This window comes from Heterocephalus glaber, unplaced genomic scaffold (genome assembly GCF_053883595.1).
Source record: "Heterocephalus glaber isolate CG9 unplaced genomic scaffold, H.glaber_assembly_v1.0 deba00001538, whole genome shotgun sequence".
Lineage (NCBI taxonomy): Eukaryota > Metazoa > Chordata > Mammalia > Rodentia > Bathyergidae > Heterocephalus > Heterocephalus glaber.
In genome coordinates, this window is record NW_028258333.1 from 4,127,069 (window position 1) to 4,149,297 (window position 22,229).

At 41.7% G+C, this 22,229-nt stretch overlaps 1 protein-coding gene across 1 annotated transcript in view; it reads left to right on the forward strand.

Moving 5' to 3' along the window:
* Trio (trio Rho guanine nucleotide exchange factor) overlaps positions 1–22,229 on the forward strand; it is a 314,560-nt gene that overhangs the window by 132,792 nt on the left and 159,539 nt on the right. Inside the window, 2 exon segments of the mRNA XM_004845192.4 lie at positions 5,962–6,093; positions 19,226–19,456. Coding sequence (XP_004845249.2) covers positions 5,962–6,093; positions 19,226–19,456 — 363 coding nt within the window.

Genomic DNA, 22,229 nt, shown 5'->3' on the forward strand with positions numbered 1-22,229 from the left:
GCCGAGGAGCTTGAGGCCCCAGGAAGACTGATCTGGGGAAGAACAGCTACTTGTTGTAGAAGGAAAAATACTGGTATAGCTTTCCCTGTGATAATTTTGAGGGAGGGCACTTCATTCCTGGGGACTTGCACTGATGCTTCTAAGAAGGAAATAGTTTATCCAGTCTCTGTTGAAGAGTGAAGTCATCAATAAAGGTAAGATAGAGGCCCCAGCTTGCCTGGGACTTTGGCAAGGCAGTCAGAATGTTGCACAAGGCACTAATTAGCAATGATCTCAACTCGAGAGACCTTTATAGTGCGAAGCAGGGGAGGAAACTAGTAAAGAGAAAAAAGTCTTAATAGTGTCATATAAAAGTTGTGAGTGAGGACTTTCAGGTTTCACTGGTAAGGATTTTTCTGCTCATTAATCTTATAAATTTAACTGATTATGTGATACAAGATAACCAGAAGTCCACACATGAAATTTTTCTTTAAAAAAATAAGAACTTCCTTTAGCATAAAAAAGCACCCTGTTCTTGACTCCCTGGCCACCTCTGATCCCTACTGTATTGGATACTGATACATTTGATCATCTGATGTGATTGTGATTGGAAAATTAAGCTGTGTGGTCTGTGTGAGTGTTATCTTTAATAACCACACAGTGTAGATCTGGAAGGTGTGTGGTCGGGCAGTGGACCCCTGGAAAGGTATGCTAAGATAGTAGGAATGTATTTGAAGCAGGACAGGCTGCTCAGATGAATGGCAGGTAGTCTGAAGCACAACACAAAGTGAACTCTTTCCTGAACATGGGATTTAGTATGGTGAATAAACCTGGGAGATAATTGCCAATCTGACTGGCCTTAAAAATAGTCTAGAAATGTGGGTGCCATAAGGCATTTCCCCTGAATGTTTTATTATTAAAAATTTCAAACATGCTGCAAAGTTGAAAAAGCTGGCTGTTTTTATTTGGATAAAGATGAATGACTGCAATTTATAGTTTGAAGGGAGCTAAACTAGAAGAATGCATAATTGAAGAGAACTTCATGAGTTCCTACGTAAACTATAACAGTCCCCAGGCATCTCTGTGCATGGAAAATGGCCAGAGAAACCAAGTACGAGTTTAGGGACAAAGCATCCTGCTGAGGAAGGGACATAGCATGTACTCTGGACTTTGTTCAGCTGAAGCTAGGAGCTGCATCTGGACACCCCACGCATGTAGCTGGGCCATTAGCATGCCTCTGCCAGGTGCTTCCTTAGCTTAAATGCAAATGTGTTGAGTGTCTTCTCCATCACTGAACAGAAAACAAAGAGTTTTTCGGTTGTGCTGCCAGGAAGAATCACGTCCACCAGCGTAGTTTCCTATTCACAAGAGAGCACAGGAACAGGTCTCCTTCATTCCTTGTTTTGAGGTGCTTGGCTTCTCTGCATGCTCATTCTGTTTTCATAGCTCCACCTAGAAAGGACAAGAAGCTTGGCTGTCCTTGAATCCCATCCAGAATTTTCACAAGGAATTTAAATCTGAGTGTGCGGACACAGTGCTGAAACATGTGTTATTGGTGGTCTTGCTGAGGGAGGCAGCCTTCTCTGTAAGGGTTAAGCTCATGGTTGAGCTTCGCAGCACTGCACCTCCGCCTCTGTGGGTGTTCTTATGTTAGCGTTGCTTATGCCCTCATACATTTACACCTCGAGGTTACCACTAAACAAGAGTGATGTCTCATAGAGTAATGCCTTCCAAAGAGGTCTCCACAGTTCTCTCTCTCCTGGTTAGGATATTAGTTTGCAGACATGGAAATGTGATCTTACCCATAGATGTCGTCCAGGGCCTCAGCCTTCACTTGCCTTGGTCATGTGGTATGGGTAGCCACTTGATAGACCTTTTGTGATAGCACACTCCCCATACTGAGGCTGGCCTTGTCAGTCTTCTGCCTCAGTCTCCCAAGTGCTGGAATTACAGGGCTGCCTCACCATGCCTGGCCACATTACATTTTTATGAAGTATAAAGAGTTAAAGAATTAAAGTGACTTGATTTTACTATACCTTAATTAATATTCCCAGATTTTACTGCTATAACATAATTCAGAACTGCATAGTCTTGTTTGATAGCCCACTGCCACAGATGTCCTTTGAATCTGCTTAAAGTTGAATAAAATTAAGTATAAAATAATTTTAAAAAATAGAATTCAATGAAAGTTAAGTTCCTCACTTACAGTATCCACATTTCCCATGCTCAGCAGCAACAGGTTGCTAGTGGGGCTGTAATAGTGCAGGTACACATTCCCACCACAGGACACTTCTGACATTCTGCTCACCTTCTAGTGAGACACAAATCTGATTACCTTTTTTGGCCATGACTTTATTTAAAGGCTTTCTATACTTTGATAATAGCCCAAAATGAAGTAACAAATAGTATTTGTATAGTTCTTTAACATTTAGAAAGCTCTTTAACGTAAAATCTTATTTCATCCTTAAATCATCTTCAAGTAGAAATGAGCTGGTAGTCTAATTGTCCCATTCATCTATATATGGGGAGGGATTTGCCTTTGTTGCCAAAGCTGGAATTTTCTTTGAGATCTATGGTTAGGTCTTTCCTAACATAGTAACAGACAATTTTATACTTACATTAATATTCTTATTAAAGTTCACTTTCCATAAAAATTTAAAGATAACATTCACTATAAACATGACATACATGGTCATTATCATTTGTATGGTTTTTATTTAAGTTTGGGTTAAAATTCAGAGGAAAATAATGCTGCTTTAATATTTGCTTTTTGACTTTCTAAAGCAAATAATACACATGTAATTGTTCCCATTTTAGCCTTATTTTACTTTGTGTATAGGTATATATTGCTTTCATGAAAGCTTTTATTTAAAGCACAGGTCCCATTGTTAGTTTGTATTAAAAACAAGATTCTCATTGAATAGAAAGGAATTGGGACAAAAATGTATGAAAAAGAATAATGTATTAATAGAAGCAAGTTTAAGAATTTAGAGTAATATTTTAGTTGAAACTGAACTTGTCCTGTGTGTGTTTCTGTATTGGAGTTCTCAGGCAGATTCACAGTTCAAAAGTGAAAATGTGTTGTCCACCCTGTGATTTTCCTGGGCAGATGAGGTGGGCAACACTGGGAGGCAGTGGAGATGATGGTACCAAAAAGAAAAGTGGGGTACTGCCTTCTGGAAATGAAAGCAAAGTGAGAGGAAAAGAAAGAAAAGACCTCTGAAGTTGAAATTGTGCGTGTGTACTTTTAAGCCAGTTCCCATTTTGCCAAAGAGGAGAAAATCATTCTGAGTAAATATTTTAAATGTTCACATTTCTGGAAATGGCCACCCCTTCATGTCCTTAGCCATCCATGCCCAGCTGAGGCTCCACCCTGGAGATGGGGAGCGGGGTGGAGTGAGAACCCTGTCGGGTGAAGTTTGCTGTTCTGGGGCCCTGGCTGTGGGCAGACCAGGCAGGAGAGCTATGGGCTTCCAGGCTGGAGATCACTTCCTCAGCCCATGGGAAAGAGTGGGGGAATGTTTAGGGAAATCAGTCTGTTAATTATTCAGCATTTCTTCTAACGGCCATGTATATAAGTGTATATAAATCGTGTCCCTTCTCATATGCTTCATTTTTGTACATTGGCTGACCCAAATTTCTTTTGCTTTCTGTTCAGCACCACTTAAAGTCACCTTTCTGCTCAGCCTCGGAATCTCTCTCCTCACCTCTCCCTTCTCTCTTAATTCTGTGCAGGGATCAAACCTACAGCACTCTTATCACTGAGCTACGTCTGCTAACTGACACATGGACGCTAACACCGTGGCACTAGTTTTTCAAAAAGCTTTATTGTGTGGTCAACTGGCAGAGAGGCCAGAAGCTGTATGTGGAAATCTGCCTCTCTGATCAGTTGGTATTGGGGGAATTTATAGGAGTGTAGGGAGCGGCTTGTTGATTGGACAATGAGAAGGGGAAGTTTTATGGTTCTTTTGCTCAGGCATAGGCAGTTACCATACTTCTTCATAAAGTTGGGCATGGGGGATTTTGAGTTCGTGGCGCTGAAAGATCATTACCCAGACAAGCCAGCTTCTCTGTGTGTCCATTCTTGAAAAGCTGGTTTTAAACGTTCCTCAAGTGGATTCTGAAGGTTTTTCTTGAAAAAACAATTTAAACACTTTGTGTCTCACTGTGTCCAGACCTTAACTAATTTTGGTTGCTTTAAAAATTGGAGTTGAATATGATTTTGATAGAGTGATTTATCAGTCTGACACTTCTCATTAAATTACGAAATACTGTACCGTATAATTAATACGTCTGTGCACTGTGTTCAACCAGGAGCATTTTTATTTCTTTTTAGGAATATGTTGTAACTCCTTGGGTTGGGTGTTTGGCAGTGGCCATTGTCCAGGAGCAAATTAATTTCTGACTTGAGGCTGATGATTTATTAATGATGATGGTTAACCTCAGTCAATTGTATTTGAAAAAAGTTTATAATAATTTAATAATTAGTATTAAATTCAATAATGGAAGAAGAGTGACATAGAACTCAAGAATAATTAATTAGTCGTCTAACCTGACCTAACTGACATTCATAGAACACTACCTGAGAAATACTTAGAAATGTGCTTAAATAGTCACGTATGTAGTGTGTGGGAGGAGGAGAGCTGTAACTTTATTACTGTTTCCATTGCCCTGAAGATACTGGTAAGACACCAGAAAAGAAAGCAATGGAAGTATTCCCCACTGCTTGCAGTGATTTAGTGGTCTTTGAAGCCATCAGCAGAAGCCACCTTCTATCTGGTTGCACTCAATGGTTTACGAATTGATTTTAAGCACTGACACTTGTATACAGATATTTTTCTGAGTCAGCGTTAATAATAAAGGAATTTTCATAAACAATTGTTACTTAGTTGACTTGTCTACTTTAAGGCCATGCAAATACCATAACTAACTAAGAGATACTCTCATTATATTTCAAGAGAATTACAGCACCTTTCCTGTCTGCTTTTCAGGTATCACGTTTTAAAATAGCCATCGTCTGCATTCCCTGCTAAATGTAAGGACCCTTGAGGAACTGGAGTGAAAGAGGTTAAAACCCAGGGAAATGTGTTGACAGCTATTTGGCTTAATTGAATTAGCTTCTTTAATTAGGCTTTCTGTGCTTGCCTTTGACTCTTAACTGTGATAGATTCTGATAACATCTCCCTAGGAAATTTGGCAGTGATTTATCCACTATTGATGAGTCCTGAAGATGTGGGTGGCAGTGGGGAAAATTGAAGCAGAATTGGGACTGCAGTCAACAAGCCTGGACAGCTGTGCAGCTTGGACTTCTTTAGTTTATATGCAAATTGGAGAGATCCAAATGTCTCCTCTGCCTTCTGAAGCCTGTCTTGAGGGTCACAGCTGAGCAGTTTAGTTGCCTTTACGTGATCTCCCCTTAATTCCTGTGTTAATTTCCTCTGAAAAGGGTAGAAAAGTGGTCTGGCTGCTTTCCATAATGTTAGGTAAATGATTTCAGATACCTTGGCCTTTTCCATTGGTGTTTTAATGTGAGACGAAAAATAAGGCTGCATCCTACCACAGAGCCGTAGTCTACCTGAGACGGGGCACAAAGAAGGGATTAGAAGGCAGGGAGAGATGTGAATTCAGATGTGGGTTGGAAGGCTGGCCAGGACACCCCAGACAGACAGCAGGGCAATGTTGCTCCAGAGCCATGCCCCAACCTCTGGACTGCTGAAATCTGAGATTTTTGTTAAAAGGTAGCTTCCTGGGCCTGGGCCCAGTCTTGCCAGAGCTGAACCTCTGGGGATGGAGTCCAAGACTCACATCACACTTGAGAGCTCACGTCAATGCCATTTGAGATGCAGAGGTAGCTATGTTGTGTTTTTATAATCTCCCTCAAGTGTCCTAATGTTCAAAACTGTGTAAAAATATTTCTTTCTTAACATAAAGTGTCAGTGATACAATGATAGAAATAACCTTTCTTCTTTTTTAACCTCTAAGTACATGAGCAACGTGGACTCCTGGTGTAAAGCCTGCGGTGAGGTGGACCTTCCCTCTGAGCTGCAGGATCTGGAAGATGCCATTCATCACCACCAGGGGATCTACGAGCACATCACTCTTGCTTACTCTGAGGTAAGGGCTCACTGTACTTAGGTTGCAAGTCAACAGTGTTTTTGCATCATCGCAGTAGAAGCTGGGAAAATGGAAGTTTTGACAAGCCCAGAAAAAGCTTACAGATGTTGAGTTAATCTGCAGTTTGTCTCATTCAGCATTTGAACCTGTGTGTGGGGGTCAGGAACGGAGCCAGACACTTTTCATGAGCACAGTTTTCATGGCTCCATGACCTTTGCAGATTTGAGTGTTTGTTCATATTTTTACCTGCTAAAGAGACAAAATCATCTTGTCTCCTTGTATTTAAGAAGTACTGTGTGTATTTGTGTGGTATTCAGTTTAGTCAGACTCAGGTTGATCTTTCTGAATGAAACTTTTTTTTTTTTTGGTACTGGGGATCAAACTCGGGACCTTGTGAGGTAGGCGCCGGAACCCCTGAGCTAAATCCCCGGCCCTGAATGAAACTTTTATAAAGGAAGGGAAAACTTTAGTCTGTGGTCTGGATTGCAAAGCTCACACTTTTTTTAAAGTGTGCAAACTTGCTATCTGAGAAATCTGAGTGTAGCATTTTGTAATTTTAGGGTACATTACATTATTTAACGTGCCCCTATTTTGTTTTCTACTGTCCCCTTCTCTGCCAGGCTCTGTTGTAAAAACTATCTTACCTAATGCTCTCAACTCTGAGGCATGTACTCTTATTGCCCTCTGTTGTAATGAGGAAACTGAGGCCCTGAAATGATATGTCTTCGGCAGGTCAGCAGCTGGTCGAGCCAGCCAGTTGCATGAGTCAAGGCAGGCTGGCTACACGTTCCCAGTCACTGCTCTTGACACCTCCGTGCCACATGATGAGAGGCACATCGTGCTTGTGTCTTGTAAACCTGGCCCCGCAGACCGGTTTGCTCTGGATCACAGTTATAGTCCTAGGGATGGGGTAAAGGTAGGAATGCTGTGTGCTTTCTGTCCTGTACAGTTTCTTTCTCCCATCCTTCTTTAGTAGGAGGCATCTGTAATATTCCATGTAAATATTAGTGAGTATTGTGAGGCTTTAGTAAGAAACTGTTTGATGGCACCTAGCAGACGGCAATAAATACTTACTAGATTGGAATCAAAGCTTTCCTTGACCTGCACCACATCCACGTGTGCCAGAGTTTCAGGGAAGGACTGGCCATGTGCATTTTAGCCTGGCCCAGCTTGTTCTTCTCTGCCCAGCCGTCCCTCTCCACGACCTTGGGCCCAGCCCCTGACCCTCCATTCTGTGGGTGAATTAAGAGGATGCATAAAGTGCCGCTCTGTTTGCTTAGAACAGTCAGCTGCTTCTTCCCATGAAAGTAGATGCCTTGTTGTTTGCTTTTCTAATTAAGCTTTTGCCTAACAAGATCCCTAACCCCAGCACTGTTTTATGTTTTTAGCAGAATTTTTTAAATGTCAAATCTATTATGTTTCTTAAATTTTACATGCAGTGTCTCTTAGCTAATTTGGTCACCTAATTTATTAGAAACTGTTTACATAAGAATGGTTTTTTCTATGGTGAAACTAAAAATTGAACAGATTGCTAATTTTTTATCACATTGACTTATAAGGATTGTATGAATTCTGAAAATCATCCAATTCTTTCCCCTGGTGTACCATCTCTATGCATCATCTAATTTTGTCCTATAGTATAAAAAGTGAATGACCCTGTTACTTGCTCATGTAATGAAGCCTTCCTTCATCTACTTACATAATCCTTTGCTCTGGAGCTGCTCTTCGATTGTAGGAGTGTAGCAAGCTATTTGCATGCCTTGCCTTCCACTATGGACTTGAATAGCTTTCATCCACGAGATGATTGGCAAGAGCCAGTTCTAATCTTTTTTTTTTTTCCAGATCCGATTCTAATCACCCTTCCCCCTTCTTCCTTAATGTTTATGTCCTATTAGAAATTTTTAGTCAAAAATTCATTTGGTTGTCTGTGGTATCTACATTTAAAATCTAGGACATGTCACATCAGTTGTCAAAAATGACATAACTTAACACTTAAGGATTTATGACTGCTGATTTAAGCCTGAACTGGGAAGGAAATGGTTTGAGTATTTGCTTTTTTTTTTTCTTTCATGAAAAAAAGCAAATTTAAAAAATATATATATGCTAATGAATGAAATTCTAAATATTAGTACAAGCCTCCAGTTTATGAAGTGAAATATATTAATGAGTATTTGATACAAACATCTCTTTCAAGACTTTCAAATGTTCATTATTAGATTACAGTATATGGATAACCCACAGTGTGTCCTGTTGAATATGTAGTTCATACCTGCTACTTTTTGCTTAACCTGAACCCTTTCCTTTTGGGGACTAATGCTGCTTCACCATTTAATAGCTAGACCACATCTGACACATTATGAAACCTTATGGTGCTTTAGTTTTTCCATTTGTAAGATGGGAATTTTTTTAATGAATTTTATTGGTACATTTTAGGTATATAATATAGTTATATTCATCATTGGAAATTTGTACCTTTACATAATCTGTCTTGGTTCTTATTTTTTTCCCCATTCCCTGCCCTCCCTTCAACCCCTCCATCCTTCCCTATTTACAAACACTTTGTTTCCATTTTTTAATTTTCTCATATTAATTCCATTCCCTTCTTTCCTTTCCCCTACCCCTCCCAGTTCCCCTTCCCCTTTGCCCCTTTTCTTCCTATTTCACATGATCTATTATACCTTTTAGTCCTTATTTACACTTTCACTTTCTCACAGTAGAGAAACTATTTGGTATTTACACATGTGTGTCCTATTTATTTTCATTTAAGAGTATTGCCTCAATGTGCATCCATTTAGCTATAAATGTCTCTTAATTTCTCATTTTTTATGGCTGTGTAGTACTCCATTTTATGGCCTGTAGTTCTCTTTTTCAGTTGGGTCTTTCTCTGCTTTCGAGATCAAGGTGATGTTTCCTTCCAGGAATGAATTCAGGAGTATTGCTTCCCTTTCAATTTCATTGAAGAGTTTAAACAGTAGTGGCAGCAGTTCCTCTCTAAATGTCTTGTAGAATTCAGCAGTGAAGCCATCAGGGCCCGGGCTTTTCTTAGTTGATAAGTTTTTAATTACATTTTCAATTTCATTGGTTGATATTGGGTTGTTCAGAATTTTTAGGTCTTCTTTGTTCAACTTTGGTAATTCATATGTATCTAGGAATCTATCCATTTCTTCTGTGTTTTCCATCTTATTGGCGTATAGGTTCTCAAAGTAGGTATTGATGATCCTCTGGATTTCTACTGGCTCTGTTGTAATTTCACCCTTTTCATTCCTGAATGCATGGATTTGGACCTTTTCTTTCCTTTTTCTGACACGGTTGGCTAAGGGTTTGTCAATTTTGTTTATTCTTTCGAAGATCCAACTCTTGGCTTCATTGATTTTTTGTATCGTTCTCTTAGTCTCCATTGCATTGATTTCTGCCCTGATCTTTATAGTTTCCTCCCTTGTATGAGCTTTGGGTTTGTCCTGCGCTTCTTTTTCTAGAAGCTTGAGGTTCAGCATCAGGTTGTGTAATTGACCTCGCTCTGTTTTCCTCATGTGAGTATTCACTTTCCCTCTTAAGACTGCTTTCATTGTGTCCCATAGATTCCAATATGTTGTCATTTGATTTGTTGGCATTGTCATTTAATTGTAGGAACTGATTTCTTCTTTAATTTTCTCTGTAAACCATTGGTTGTTCAGAAGTGTGTTGTTCAACTTCCATGTGTTTATGAAATTCTTGGGGTTTCTTTTGCTATTGATCTCCAATTTCATTGCAGTATGGTCTGATAATATACAGGGGATAACTTCATTACCTTTGCACTTACTGAAACATGTTCTATGAGCGAGTATGTGGCCTATTTTGGAGAACGACCCATGTGCAGCTGAAAAGAATGTGTATTCTGATTTTGTGGTGTGGAACACTCAGTAAACATCTGTTAAGTTCATTTGTTCAGGAGTTTGATTGAGTTCTAGTATTTTGTTGCTTACTTTTTTGTCTAGTTGATCTATGTATTTTTGACAGTGGAGTATTGAGGTCCCCCACTACTGTTAGTGCTTATTTGATTTTTTATGTCTGTTAGTATTTGTTTTATATAGTTGGGTGCACTAGTGTTTGGTGCATATATGTTTATGATTGTCATCTTTTCCTCTTGGATTGTTCTGTTTACAAGAATGTAGTGTCCTTCTTAATCAGTGTTGGTTTGAAATCCACTTGATCTGCAAAGAGGATAGCTGGTCCTGCTTTTTTTCAGGTTCCTGTCACGTGGAATATTGTTTTCCACCCTTTAACTTTCAGTCTGTGAGTTTCTTTTTGAATTAAGTGTGTTTCTTGTATGTAGCATATTGTTGGATCTTGCTTCCTGACCCATTCTGCCAGTCTCTTTCTTTAGACCCAGTTCTAATCTTCGCTTATGGAACCAAGCAAGAGACTACATGGTGCGCATCAGAACCACCTTGAGCTTGCCCTTGTCACCTTGCACTAAGCTGTTCAGTTCAGTCTGCCTGTTGCCCTTGGCACTTAAAGCCAAGTACAGAATGTCTAATTGTTACCACTCCATTATGTAAAAACAAGGCATCCTGAAATGGAAACTTATATTTAATGTGGTGCAGTTTTATTCAGTTTAAATTTCTACTGTTAATACAAATGATCAGAGGGAAAGTAAAGAGCCTCCTAGGCTGCAGTCTTAAGTTGAGAAATTTAGCCTGTGTACATGTTTACAATAGAACTGTAAAGATGAGACATTAATTTAAACTGGATAGACTGAGAAAACTTTCAGTAGAACATAACACATTTTTGTCTTTTCAATTATTTAAATTTTAGAATAATGTCAAGCCTACAGAAAAATGATTGAATGGTACAAAGAACTCTCACATTCCCTAGACCCTTATTTCCTAATTGTTTTATGATAGTATTTAATAGAGCATGCTTCTCTTTTTATTAGTTTATTATTTATTTGCAGTACATAATGTTTAATTGCTCTGCCCTCTCTTCCTCCTCACCTTTCTCTCAACATGACTGATGACTCTCTTATCCACAGACCCTATTCATATTTCTCCAGCTCTGGCAGAAATGTCTCTCTCTATTTCCTGGTCCAGGATGCTGTCCAGCAGCATGCACTACGTTTGGTTGACATGTCTCTTCAGTCCTCTTCCAAATGGGGCATTCTTTAGTCTTTTCTTGCCTTTATGTCTTTGATAGTCTTATGTACAGACCTTCCATTCTTAGCCTGATTCTCTACCTCCCAAGTGCATTCAGTCCTCCTGTGGGCCATGCAGACCACCCTGTCTTGGTGGGTTTGTGTTCTGCTGTCATAAAAGCAGGCCCCTCACCCTTGGCACTCATCGGCTTGATGTCTGCGAAGTTTCTCCAATGTACAGTTACCATTTTAAAACTTTGTTCTGAGCATTTTGTGGAGAGGTAGAGTGATGTAACACTGATCTCTGTTCCTCACTGCCATAGCTTTCACTGACTATTCTGCTCATATCCTCCATAATTCTGATGACAGTCACTTATGTCCTTTATTTCTTGTATATTTATAGCCAGCTTTCTGCCTTAAGGTAGAAGCATTTCTTCCTCTCTCTCCTCTCCTCCTCCTCTCCTCTACCCCCTTCCTTCTTTGCTTTCTCCCCTCCTTATGAAATCATACTATCTTCAATAGATTATGGTCTGGTATTCCATTTCAATGCCTAATTGTCTATAGATTATGGTCTGGTATTCCATTTTGATGCCTAATTGTCTGGATATGGTTAGTTGGAGCCCCTTTCTGTGTCCTTTGAGCACTCCTTTACTTCCTGCTATACTAAGATGCTCCAGGCTTATTTTGTACTCTCCCTACCCATCCCCAGGATTAGGCATATTGTGGAATGGAATCATTCCTTGCATTGTTGTATGGTATGTAGGAAGTAAGACTAGAATGCTTGTTTGCTTAAGAGGAGCAAACAACCATTCGATACCTCTAGGCCCTTGAAGCCAGAGAGTCAGGAAACTTGTACGTGGAAATGTACCCACTCATCATCCGCCTATCAGTCTGTTTTCTTTCTTTTTTTGTTTTTGTTTTTGGTACCAGGGATCGAACTCGAACTCGGGACCCTGAGCTTACAAGGCAGGTGGTGGAGCCACTGAGCTGAATCCCCAGCCCTCCACCTATCAATCTGGCCACACACTGCACCCATTCACCTATTTATTTACCCATTCACCCACCCACACACTCATCTGTCCACCCCCCCCACCTATCCATCTGTCTATCCCTCCACCCACCCACTCAACCATCCATCTGTCCAACCACCATTCATTCGTCTCCTCACTCATCCATCTCTCCATTTACATGCACACTTACACATCTAAAATTATTGCAATATCTATATCTGTCTGTATTTTTAAAACATACTGGTACTGGTTCTTCCATTTCGAATTCAGTGCCACAAGGTTTCTTTCTAGCTTTTCCCTTTTTCAGACAGCGAGAAGCCTGATTTCTGTTGTCCTCAGTATGTTAACTTATTTGTTCAATTAGTCTTCCAACTATTCTGTCTGGCTTCTTTACCTCCCATCCCTCCCACCCCTACCCCACTTCCTTAGACAGCCTGGCACTGATGTCCCTCAGTGTCTCACTTCCTCATCTTCTCCAGCAGAACTGCTTTAGTTAAGTGATGTTTGTTTGTTTCCTAAATCATTGTTTTCAGATTTTGTTTAAAAATCCAGTTTCTCCTAATCTTTCCTCTGAGACAGTAACTCTGCTCTCAGTGGCTTTCCCGAGGGATCTAGTGACTGTAATACAGATGATCTACAGACCACATGCTGAGAAGTATTTCCTTCCCTTGTTCGGAGAAGCTGTGGGTCTCACTGATAGGGAGCCCTTGCTGTGTGTGTGCTGTGCATTCAGCCAGATGCAGGGCCCTTTAGAGGTAGCTGTGTTTCCAAATGGGACTGGTTCCTTGCCTCCTTCCTCCTTCCTCCCTTCATCCCTCTTCCTTCTTCTCTCCCCTTTCACGCTATTTTTTGTTTAAACACTGACCATAGTTTCTTGTCTTTGATGTAAGTTTGCTGTGGGAAACCTTTCCAACATTTTTTCAGAACACAAACACCTGCTTTGCTGTTTAATTAGGCCTGTCCCTTGTTGCTTGTGTTTGTTTTCGAGCGACAGGAGTATGCCTGCCTCCTGAGCACTTTCTTGCTCCAGCTTGCCAGGTTTGGGTCCATATTGTTTGCTGTAGTTGGTCATAGGAGAAGGGAAGCAGTGACTTCAGCTGACTGAGGTGACCAGTGGTTTAGAAATAGCATGTAGCGCAGTCATTTTCAGTACTTGATTTTAACTAAACCACTCATTTACTAGTTTTTTAGCATACTAAATTCATGACTGATTTCCCGTCAGTATGTCCCCATCACCTAAATACTGTGTGAATTTCAAATGAGCCCACTTAGTGAGTGTCCACCAAATGGCTGTGGCTGCTGCAGGCCTGGAGCAGGAGAAGGAAGACGTGCCACATGGTGCGGCCTGTCCTGATTCTGTGTGACTTCAGGCTTTAGTTTGTGCTTTGATTTCTCTGTTTATGAGTACACTGACTTAGTGTGCACGTCAGCAGGGCCTCCTGATTCGCTGCCTGTGAAGCTGGCCAGTCTTCTCTTTTAAGGCACTGTATAAATGGGTGTGGGTGTGGTTAGTGTTACTACCTGACAGAAACCAGCAAAATGAATCACCTCAGTAATAACCTTATTTAAATCACCTGCGATGTACATGGAAGCTGGGTCTCTTCTGTAGCACCGCTTATAAAGCAGTCCTTTCAAAGCCTCAGTAAAGAGTGCAGTTGCTGATGACATGCCGAGCACTGCTGTCCACTTATGCCACAGCGTCAGAGCCAACAGTCCACATGATGGTGGTAATTCTCCCTGCCCCAAAGCCAGCTGGAGGCCTTGCAAGGGCATGAAATGTAGGAGCAACAAAAGCCAAGCCCATGTGCAGTCCACAGAACACATGTGCCAGGTGCACATCGCTGGGTTGCTGCAGCAGTTTCCTGTTTTGGTTTTTCTTTTCTGATAATCCCAGGAGAAGTGTCAGAGAAGGTCCAAGTTACACTGATCTGGTTTTGAGTGAGAAAATGAATAGCTGAAAGAAATCCGCTCTGGAGGTCCATCGTGTAAGAAGTTTGCCCAGAAAAAGCCATCCCCCCTCTTCTGGACGACCCCTTGAGGCACGGGAAAATATCCTTGTCAGCGCAGGACCTTTCAGGAGGGGCATGGCCTGGGCTGTTTTGTTGGTAGGAGCTGCTTGCTGTAGCATCCTGAGACAGGCTTGAATTCCTTCCTTAGTGATGAACATCCTTGTGTTGGCTGAGAAGTGTCCCCTGTCACTGCAGTAAGCTGAGTGCTCACCTGCTGGCTTGTTTCTCTCTTTTCTCCTTTATCAGAACCTTGCTATGAGAATGGTCCTGCTGAGTTGAGAGGAGAGTGAAGTCACACCCAGGCTTTCCTCAGGGTCTGGGCTGGGCTGGCTATGGGTGCACCAAGCCTGCATGAGAATCAAAGCAGGCCAAGAGTGCATTCATTTCGCAAAAGCTGTGGAGAACCTCCTTTTTTCATGACACACTAAGTTTAGTTTTTTGTATATTTTGCCTGTTGTTGTTATGTCTTCAGACTGTCCTAGCGCTTAGATCTAAAACATTACATTTGGACCTAATCGACCCATCTCTGCGATGTTTATTTGGTCTTTGGATGGTTATTGCTTTTCCAGTCTTGAGCAATGACATCTAGATTCTGTTCTATTAGATCAGAGCAGCATTCTCCTTTGGACAAGGGAAGACTCTTCTACCAGGGACTCTTAGCTCAGAATCTGATTTAATGGGCAATGTAAAGATCCAAGAAGCAGAAGTAAGGGCCGGGGATTTAGCTCAGTGGTTTCACCGCCTGCTGAGCAAGCACGAGGACCCGAGTTCAATCCCCGGTACCAAAAAAAACGGAAGTAAGAATAGTCAAGCCTCTGTGAAGTTTTGTGGAACTTCTCTTTAGGTCAGCATGCAGAAAGAGACCCAAGTTACAAATTGTATGTGCAGTTTTGATTAAAAGTAAATAGTCAAGAATCAGACCATTATTCTAAATTTTGAGCAAACATTAAATATTAAGAAGAAATATACCTTGATAGGATAAAAAGTTTAAATTTTCTCAAGTTACTTTGTTTTGCTTTAGTACTTACATTTTTCTTAACTCATTTAGGTACTATACCATATTAGTTCACATATTTATAAAATGTTAATCTTTATAAAATTAATTTTGATGGCCATTCAAGTCCACAAGTCGTATATTCCAAGAAAAGCAAGGAACAGATTGAAAAATGAGCTGATTTGATCCATTAAAATTATGGGAAAAAATCCTTCTATTTAAAAATGAAGGCTGGTTTTCTTTTTGCAGCTGTTTTCCCTGGCAGGGCAGCATTGGAGTGCCAGGAAACTAGACAGAGTGTTTTTGTGCTTTTTCTGTTTTTTTTTTTTAACTTTTTTGGTGGTTCTAGGGATTGAGCCCAGAGCCTTGCATTGAGCTACAGCCCTAGTTTATTTTGAGACAGGGTCTCACAGAGTTCCTAAGTTGCCCACATTGGGTTCAAACCTGTGATCCTCCTGCCTCAGCCTCTGAGAGTGCTAGCAGAAACAGTGTTAAGCAGAATGGATAATCAAAGCTGGGCATGCTGGCGCAGGCCTGTACTCCTGCCACTTGGGAGGCGGGGGCAGGAGGATCACTGGGAGCTTGAGACCAGCCTGGGCTACACAACGAGACCAGATCTATCTCAGCAAACAAACAAACACAACAAACAAACCAAAAAGCAGAAGGCATAATTAAAGTAAGCTTATTTACATAGTTCAATAAAGAAATTCAGAACTGTTACATACCATAAACTTTTATTAATTGTTTTACTACTTAAAATATACCATATATGATTTAATTTGGCTGCTCTGTACTTAATAATGTCTTTCATTAATTTTCTTCTGCTTATTCTGTACTATTTAAAATCTTCATTTTTTTGCAATAGAACAACTAATCTGCATATTTTTTCACATACTTACAAAGATAAAGACTGAAAGTTGCTAAAAGTTACTGAAACATGTTATTGCTTAAATAATACTTTTAAAATTCCCAGTTCTGCAAAAGCTATGGTGAAATAAAATGGACCACTGTGTCGTAACACTGGCAACAGCGGCACCAATGTGGACCCTTGAATCCCTTGTGGAGTGGAGTGGGGCTGAGCTGCCCTGAGTGAGTGAGGTCCCTGTCCCCTGACCCTCTGGGCGGACACCCCACCCCCACTCCTGCAAGCACCTTGTGGAGCCTGCTGTCCGTGAGATCTGCCAGCTGCAGAGACTCTTAAGGGAGAAGAATTTATTGTAATACTGTTGCTCTTGTTCCTCCTTTGTCAGAAGATTAATGGGATCACATGGATACCTATTTGGAAACTTTGTGAGGGCAGGAACATTTGTCATTTGTGCATTGATGGTTTAAGATCCAGAACAATGGATTCACTTAAGAGATTGGCTTTCTGCTTCCGTAGGAGAAGCCCAAGGATGGCATTCCAGGGCTAGTGTGGTGGCTCTGTTAGTAAGAAGATCTCTGGGTCCTTCTGTCTTCCTATGTTGCCTTTTTTAGCGGGTGGGCTGCTGTCCTTGTATTTGTCTCAGGGTCATAGATAGCTGCTGAAGCTCCAGATGTCTCATCCAAGTTCTTGGAAGCAGCGAGGAGAAAGGGACAAGGGGGGAATGAGCATACCTACCAGCCAACTCAGCCCTCTAAATATCTTTCCTGGAATTCTCATTCAACATTATTTACTTCTGTATATTGACCATTTATGTAAGTCAGTAAGGCTAGGAAATGGAGCTGGAGTATTGGTGATTCTTGAGTGTAGAGTTTTGGCTGTTGAGGGGCAAGTGGACTTTGGAGTGGGTTTGTGCCTCCCCCTCTGACCTGTGTATTCTGACACTTGCTCACTCACTAGATCCTATCCTTCTCTGTGTGTGACCCAGTGTATTATAAGGAGTAGAACTTAGAAGAGGCAACTATAAGGAATTCTTTCCAGGGCCTGCACCATGTGAAGTGGGTAACTAGGAACAGTTCCCATTTCCAAGAGGTGTGGTAACCCCATTGTATAACAGATATTAGGATGCCTGCTCTTCCATCCTGAAATAAAATGTGAAGTAGAATGTGGACTTTACTTTTGTGTATCATTTATATGTGTACAAAAATAAATTATGTATGTGCTACAAGGTAAGTTAGAGACAAAGGTGATTGATGATACAATGTGTAAGTACATTGTCACTAGAGGAGGAAAGGAAAAAATAGATATTTAGATAGTGGTCGGGTAAAACCATTGAACATGGTGGGAACTGAAAATGCAGAGCAGGCACATGTTAAACTGGTGGCACAAATACCAAGGTGGTGTTATTGTGGTGATGTATTTGGGGATCGTCAGCAGCACCTGTAAAGTCCCAAAGAAAACCCAAGCACTGCCTTCCCTCTGTTAATATTTTAGTACATTTCTGGCAAAATTAGTGATGTTAAAACTAAGCAAAAAAGGAAAAAAAGAAAAAAGTCAGTGAGCCGAGGTCAGGTGATGGCAGAAAGCGAGACAGTCCTTCACCTCTGGCTGGTCCTGCTCATTTCAGTGCGCCCTGCGTCTCTGGACCTGCTGCTCCTCGCCCTTCCCAGCCAGCCACTGTGCCTCTATTGTCAGTCATTAGCCTGCATCTCCCGAGCCAGGAGACTTCCATTTCCTAATGTTGTTAACAAGTTTTGTTTCAGCTGACTCGAACCCGCTGGCTAATGTGGTTCTTTTCACCTTGTTACCTGTGGCTGGGCTTATTTTCCCTTTAAGTTTTGCTACAGGGTGTGCTAGATGAATTTTAACCCCAAGTCTTTGTAAGGTACACCAGCACTGTTGCCAGGAGCAGATGTTGAAAACTAAGTGTTACTTTCCTGCGTAGCCACGCTTCTGGGAAGATTGGTGAAGTGAGAGGTTAGGAAGTTTCGGAGGCCACCTCCGCCGCTGGCTTTAGGTCTGTAGCAGCTCTCGGTCAGCTGGGGCATGCCTCCGTCCCTCGTGTTCCCCTCACTGTAACTTGGGCCCCCGTTTGTTCCCCTTTTAGCTAAACACCCAGGTGGGCTTTGGATTGGGAAGGGTCTCACGGTGGTGCAGAGGGCCCCACAAGGCCTCACATGCGCCAGGCGCCCCCCTGTGGCCAGGTCAGGTCATGTCGTTCCTTCAGCAGCATCTTGGGAGTCTCACATTGTGTGTAGACCACGTGACGGCTGCTCCCATGTCCTACCCCTTCCTTGCTTCTCTGCTTAGTCTTCAGTTTACCTGGGCCTGGATAATTAACAGCCATCACACCAAACTCTCTTTTTAAAAAGCATGGCGTTCTAATCAAAATGATTTTGTAAAGTGAATGTACCAAATGAAACGGCACTGTTTGTTTTTGTGGTACCGGGGTTTGAACCCAGGGCCTTTCCAGAATTCTACAACTACACTCCCAGCCCTTTTTAATTTTGTAAGAAGGGATGTCACTGAGTTGCCCAGGCTGGACTTGAACTTGGCGATCCTCAGCCTCCCAGAGCACTGGGATTATAGGCATGTGCCACCAAGCCCGTGTGCACGTGTGTGCGCGTGTGTGCGCGTGTGGTAAAACTGCTTTTGAGTTTGTCAGAATGTCTAAGTACATGTTCTTTGTCTAATGCTAGGTTGTAGATTTTTTTACCTGAGATTTTCAGTCAGCATTAAAATTTTGCTCCATTGTGATAATCTGTTGTATTCTCATCATACAGTCCCAAGAGATCATTCTCACTTTTCAATTCTAACCCATAGACATGTTAGGAGTGCAATTTATGTTTGCTGATTCATGTTATTAAAGTCAAAATAGAATGTATATTCACTGAGAATAGTATGTTACAGCATTGTATGATAATGAAAGTTCCTTTAACTTGGTGCTTGCTCTACAGCATCTGGTTTTGTGATGTTACTGGATAATTGATGGATTCTATAAAACATAAGTCTTTGAGTAAGACTGTGGTTGGTGGTGTGTAAGTGTGTGAGATGTACAAGTGTGCACATGCACTGAGAACAGCACCTGAAGTCCAGCCTGGGCAAAGCCACGCACCCAGCATAACTGCTCACTTACTTTGCGGGCAGGTGAGCCAAGATGGGAAGTCGCTCCTTGACAAGCTCCAGCGACCCTTGACTCCTGGCAGCTCCGATTCCCTTACGGCCTCTGCCAACTACTCGAAGGCCGTGCACCACGTCCTGGATGTCATCCACGAGGTGCTGCACCACCAGCGACAGCTTGAGAACATCTGGCAGCACCGCAAGGTCCGGCTCCATCAGAGGCTACAGCTGTGTGTCTTCCAGCAGGACGTTCAGCAGGTGGGTTTCACACTGTGCTCTTCACGGAGAGTGGCTCTTCCAGAGTTGAGTTTGGGGGTTATCTGTGCTGTGGAGGAGTGGACTACGAGAACAGGAGCTTCTTCGCTGGCCAGGAGTGAATGCACGCATGGGCTGCTGTCAGCCGCCGCTCCTGTGACCGAACACATGAGGTGATGCAGGGAGAACCTGTGAGCTCTGCTGTCTCAGCACACCATCCCAGCTCTGTTTACTTGTGAGGGTAATCTCGTCGTGCTGGACTGGAGTATTCTTACAACCCAGATTGGCCTGCTCTTTGATTCCTTAAGCAGTAAGCTAGTAATGCTTTTGTTCCTGTTTGTTAGCTAATGCAGTCGTGGTCCTCAGAAGGTGCTTAATAGTTGTCTCACTAGTGAAATGATTTTATGATTTCATTTCTAAGCAGTCAACATCTTTTTTGTTGTTGTTACAAAAATAAGAGTAAGTCATGTCCCCATCCTACTTATGCCTTCTCTGCAAAATAGAGGTTTGTTGGGGGCTAAAGCTGTAGCAGCACGTGAAATGTGATACAGCTTTGGTGGTAAATAAAGATACTGTTCAGGTCCGTGCCCTAAAATAGAGGGGAAAGCAGGAAGTGAACAAGATGCCAGTTCTGGGGATAAGGAATTCTGGGATATACGAGGATGCCCATGGCACCCGGAAAGTGGGCCTGCAGCCCTGCTGGAATGTCTGGGGTCAGACCACTTTTCTTCCGGAGCACTAGTGAGCCCATGTGAGTTGTCGAGGCCCACGAGGCTCTCAGCTACCATCTTCACAGGAGTTGTCTACGGTGAGTGGAGTTTCTCTGGAATGGATGGGATATTAGAGAATTGTACTGGATTCTCATGAACACAAGATTCTCCCCGTCACTAACCATCAGGTAAACATGGTAAATTCAAAATATTTTTAATCGTGCTATAGTTTGTAATCTTTACATTCTATGCTCTGTTTTATTTTTTGAGTTTTCTGGGGATTACAAAGTGCCTCAGGAACGATCATTTTGATGTTATTCATATTGCTTAACGGTGATGACCTCGCTCAAGAAACTAATAGCCAGGGAAAGAATATTAGAGAGGGGCTTCTAAGAGAGGTTTTTGAGAGAATGGAAATTGTCAGGTTGAAAGCACAAATTTTAGTTTTTCTAAATTGTTCAAAAACTCTCATAGGCCAGGAAATGTTAATAGTTATAATTATTAAAGAATTTTCTCACCTACCTCATATCCCTCAGATCAAGTATCACAACACAGCCCTAGACCAGTGCACTTTCTGAAGGGGACTCATTTCCAGTGGGCCAAGAGTAAGCTGCTAGACTGTGAAGTTAGGGGAAGGCACAGCAAAGGAAGCCTTTCAGAAGAGCCTGAGGAGTCTAGCCATCTAATTTGTCACTGAGTACTTAGCTCCCTTGAATTTGCAAACAGCATTGGGTGGAAAGGTAATTGTGCTTGTTATAAGGAAGTTCTTGTAAGGCAGCTTTTTGCCCTCAGTAGGTTATGTCAGATGTCAGCGGTAGAAAGGGTTTTGCAGTACACGTCATGTATACATGGTCCTATTAGTATCCTGTAGAAGATAGATATTGCTCATTAAAGGAACATTTTTTTCTGGATTGAAAATCTAGACTGGTTTGGACTTGTTATGCAAACAGGAAATTTCTACGTAGGGTTTACTTGTGAAGCAGAGAGCAAAACTGAGAAGGTTAATCAAAGTAAACACTTTGATAATAGGATATCCAAACCCAAAATGTGTTTCTGAGACTCAGGGAATTGCTAACAGGTAGGGAAGTTTTTGCCATATTAAGCATAGCATAGGAGAAATAAGCTGAGGGTAGATGAGGGAAAGAGTAGTAGTACTTTTAGAAAGATGTTATCAGCAGAAGGCAGATTTGTACAGGCAAAAACAATAAATAAGCCAATTAGAAATACCTAAGTAACTTTTGTTTGGTGCTTTTGGGTAATGAAAAAGCATCTGTAAACATTGCTGAGAGAACAGAGGAGCAGCTTAGTGAATAGTAGGCCTAAGAGTAAATGTTTCTCTGTGGAGAAGCACTGGAAAGACATCTGCCAAACTATGAATAGCATGCCCCTGAAGAACTGGGTGTAAGAGAATGGCGTAGGGAGTTTGGTTTTTAAAACATGTTTAGTTTTGATTTTGCAGTTAATTTTCCACAACTTCTGTATAGGAGTTTGGGATGGAAGTCAGGGAGGGGGTATAGGGGAGCTAGTTGAAGCAGCTGATCACACTTACCACATGTCCAAATCAGAACACAGGTGAGTGAGTGGGTGGGAAGCCTTGCTGGCTGCAGCAGCTTGCAGCCTTTGTCATTAACTTAAATGAGAGCCCCTTTGCCATGTTTCCTGATGATCAAATTATACATACATTTCCTCTGTTGTATGTTTACTGTTAGAGTAGCCGCCAGTGAGTGAGTGGTTGAATTAATGAGTAAATAGTTGTGTCACTTCACAGCCTCATCTTTTGTTCTATTCAAAAGTAATTTGTTTTTGTTGAACAGTACTGTACTTGTTCAGGTGGGGTAATAGTCGTGGAAGTGGTCCAAGGCAAATGCTATCTGACTCTTTTTCTACCTCACCGGTCCCATTCACCTGGCTTTCCCCGGACTGTTGGGATTTAATTACCGTAACACAACAAGGAGGTAGATAGCCCCTTTAGCTCTTTTTCCTGAAGCCGGCTGACTACCCTAAAAGAAGCCCGTCAGGCAGGGCGACCTCTCCTAGAAACACATGAACCTCTTGGAATCACATCT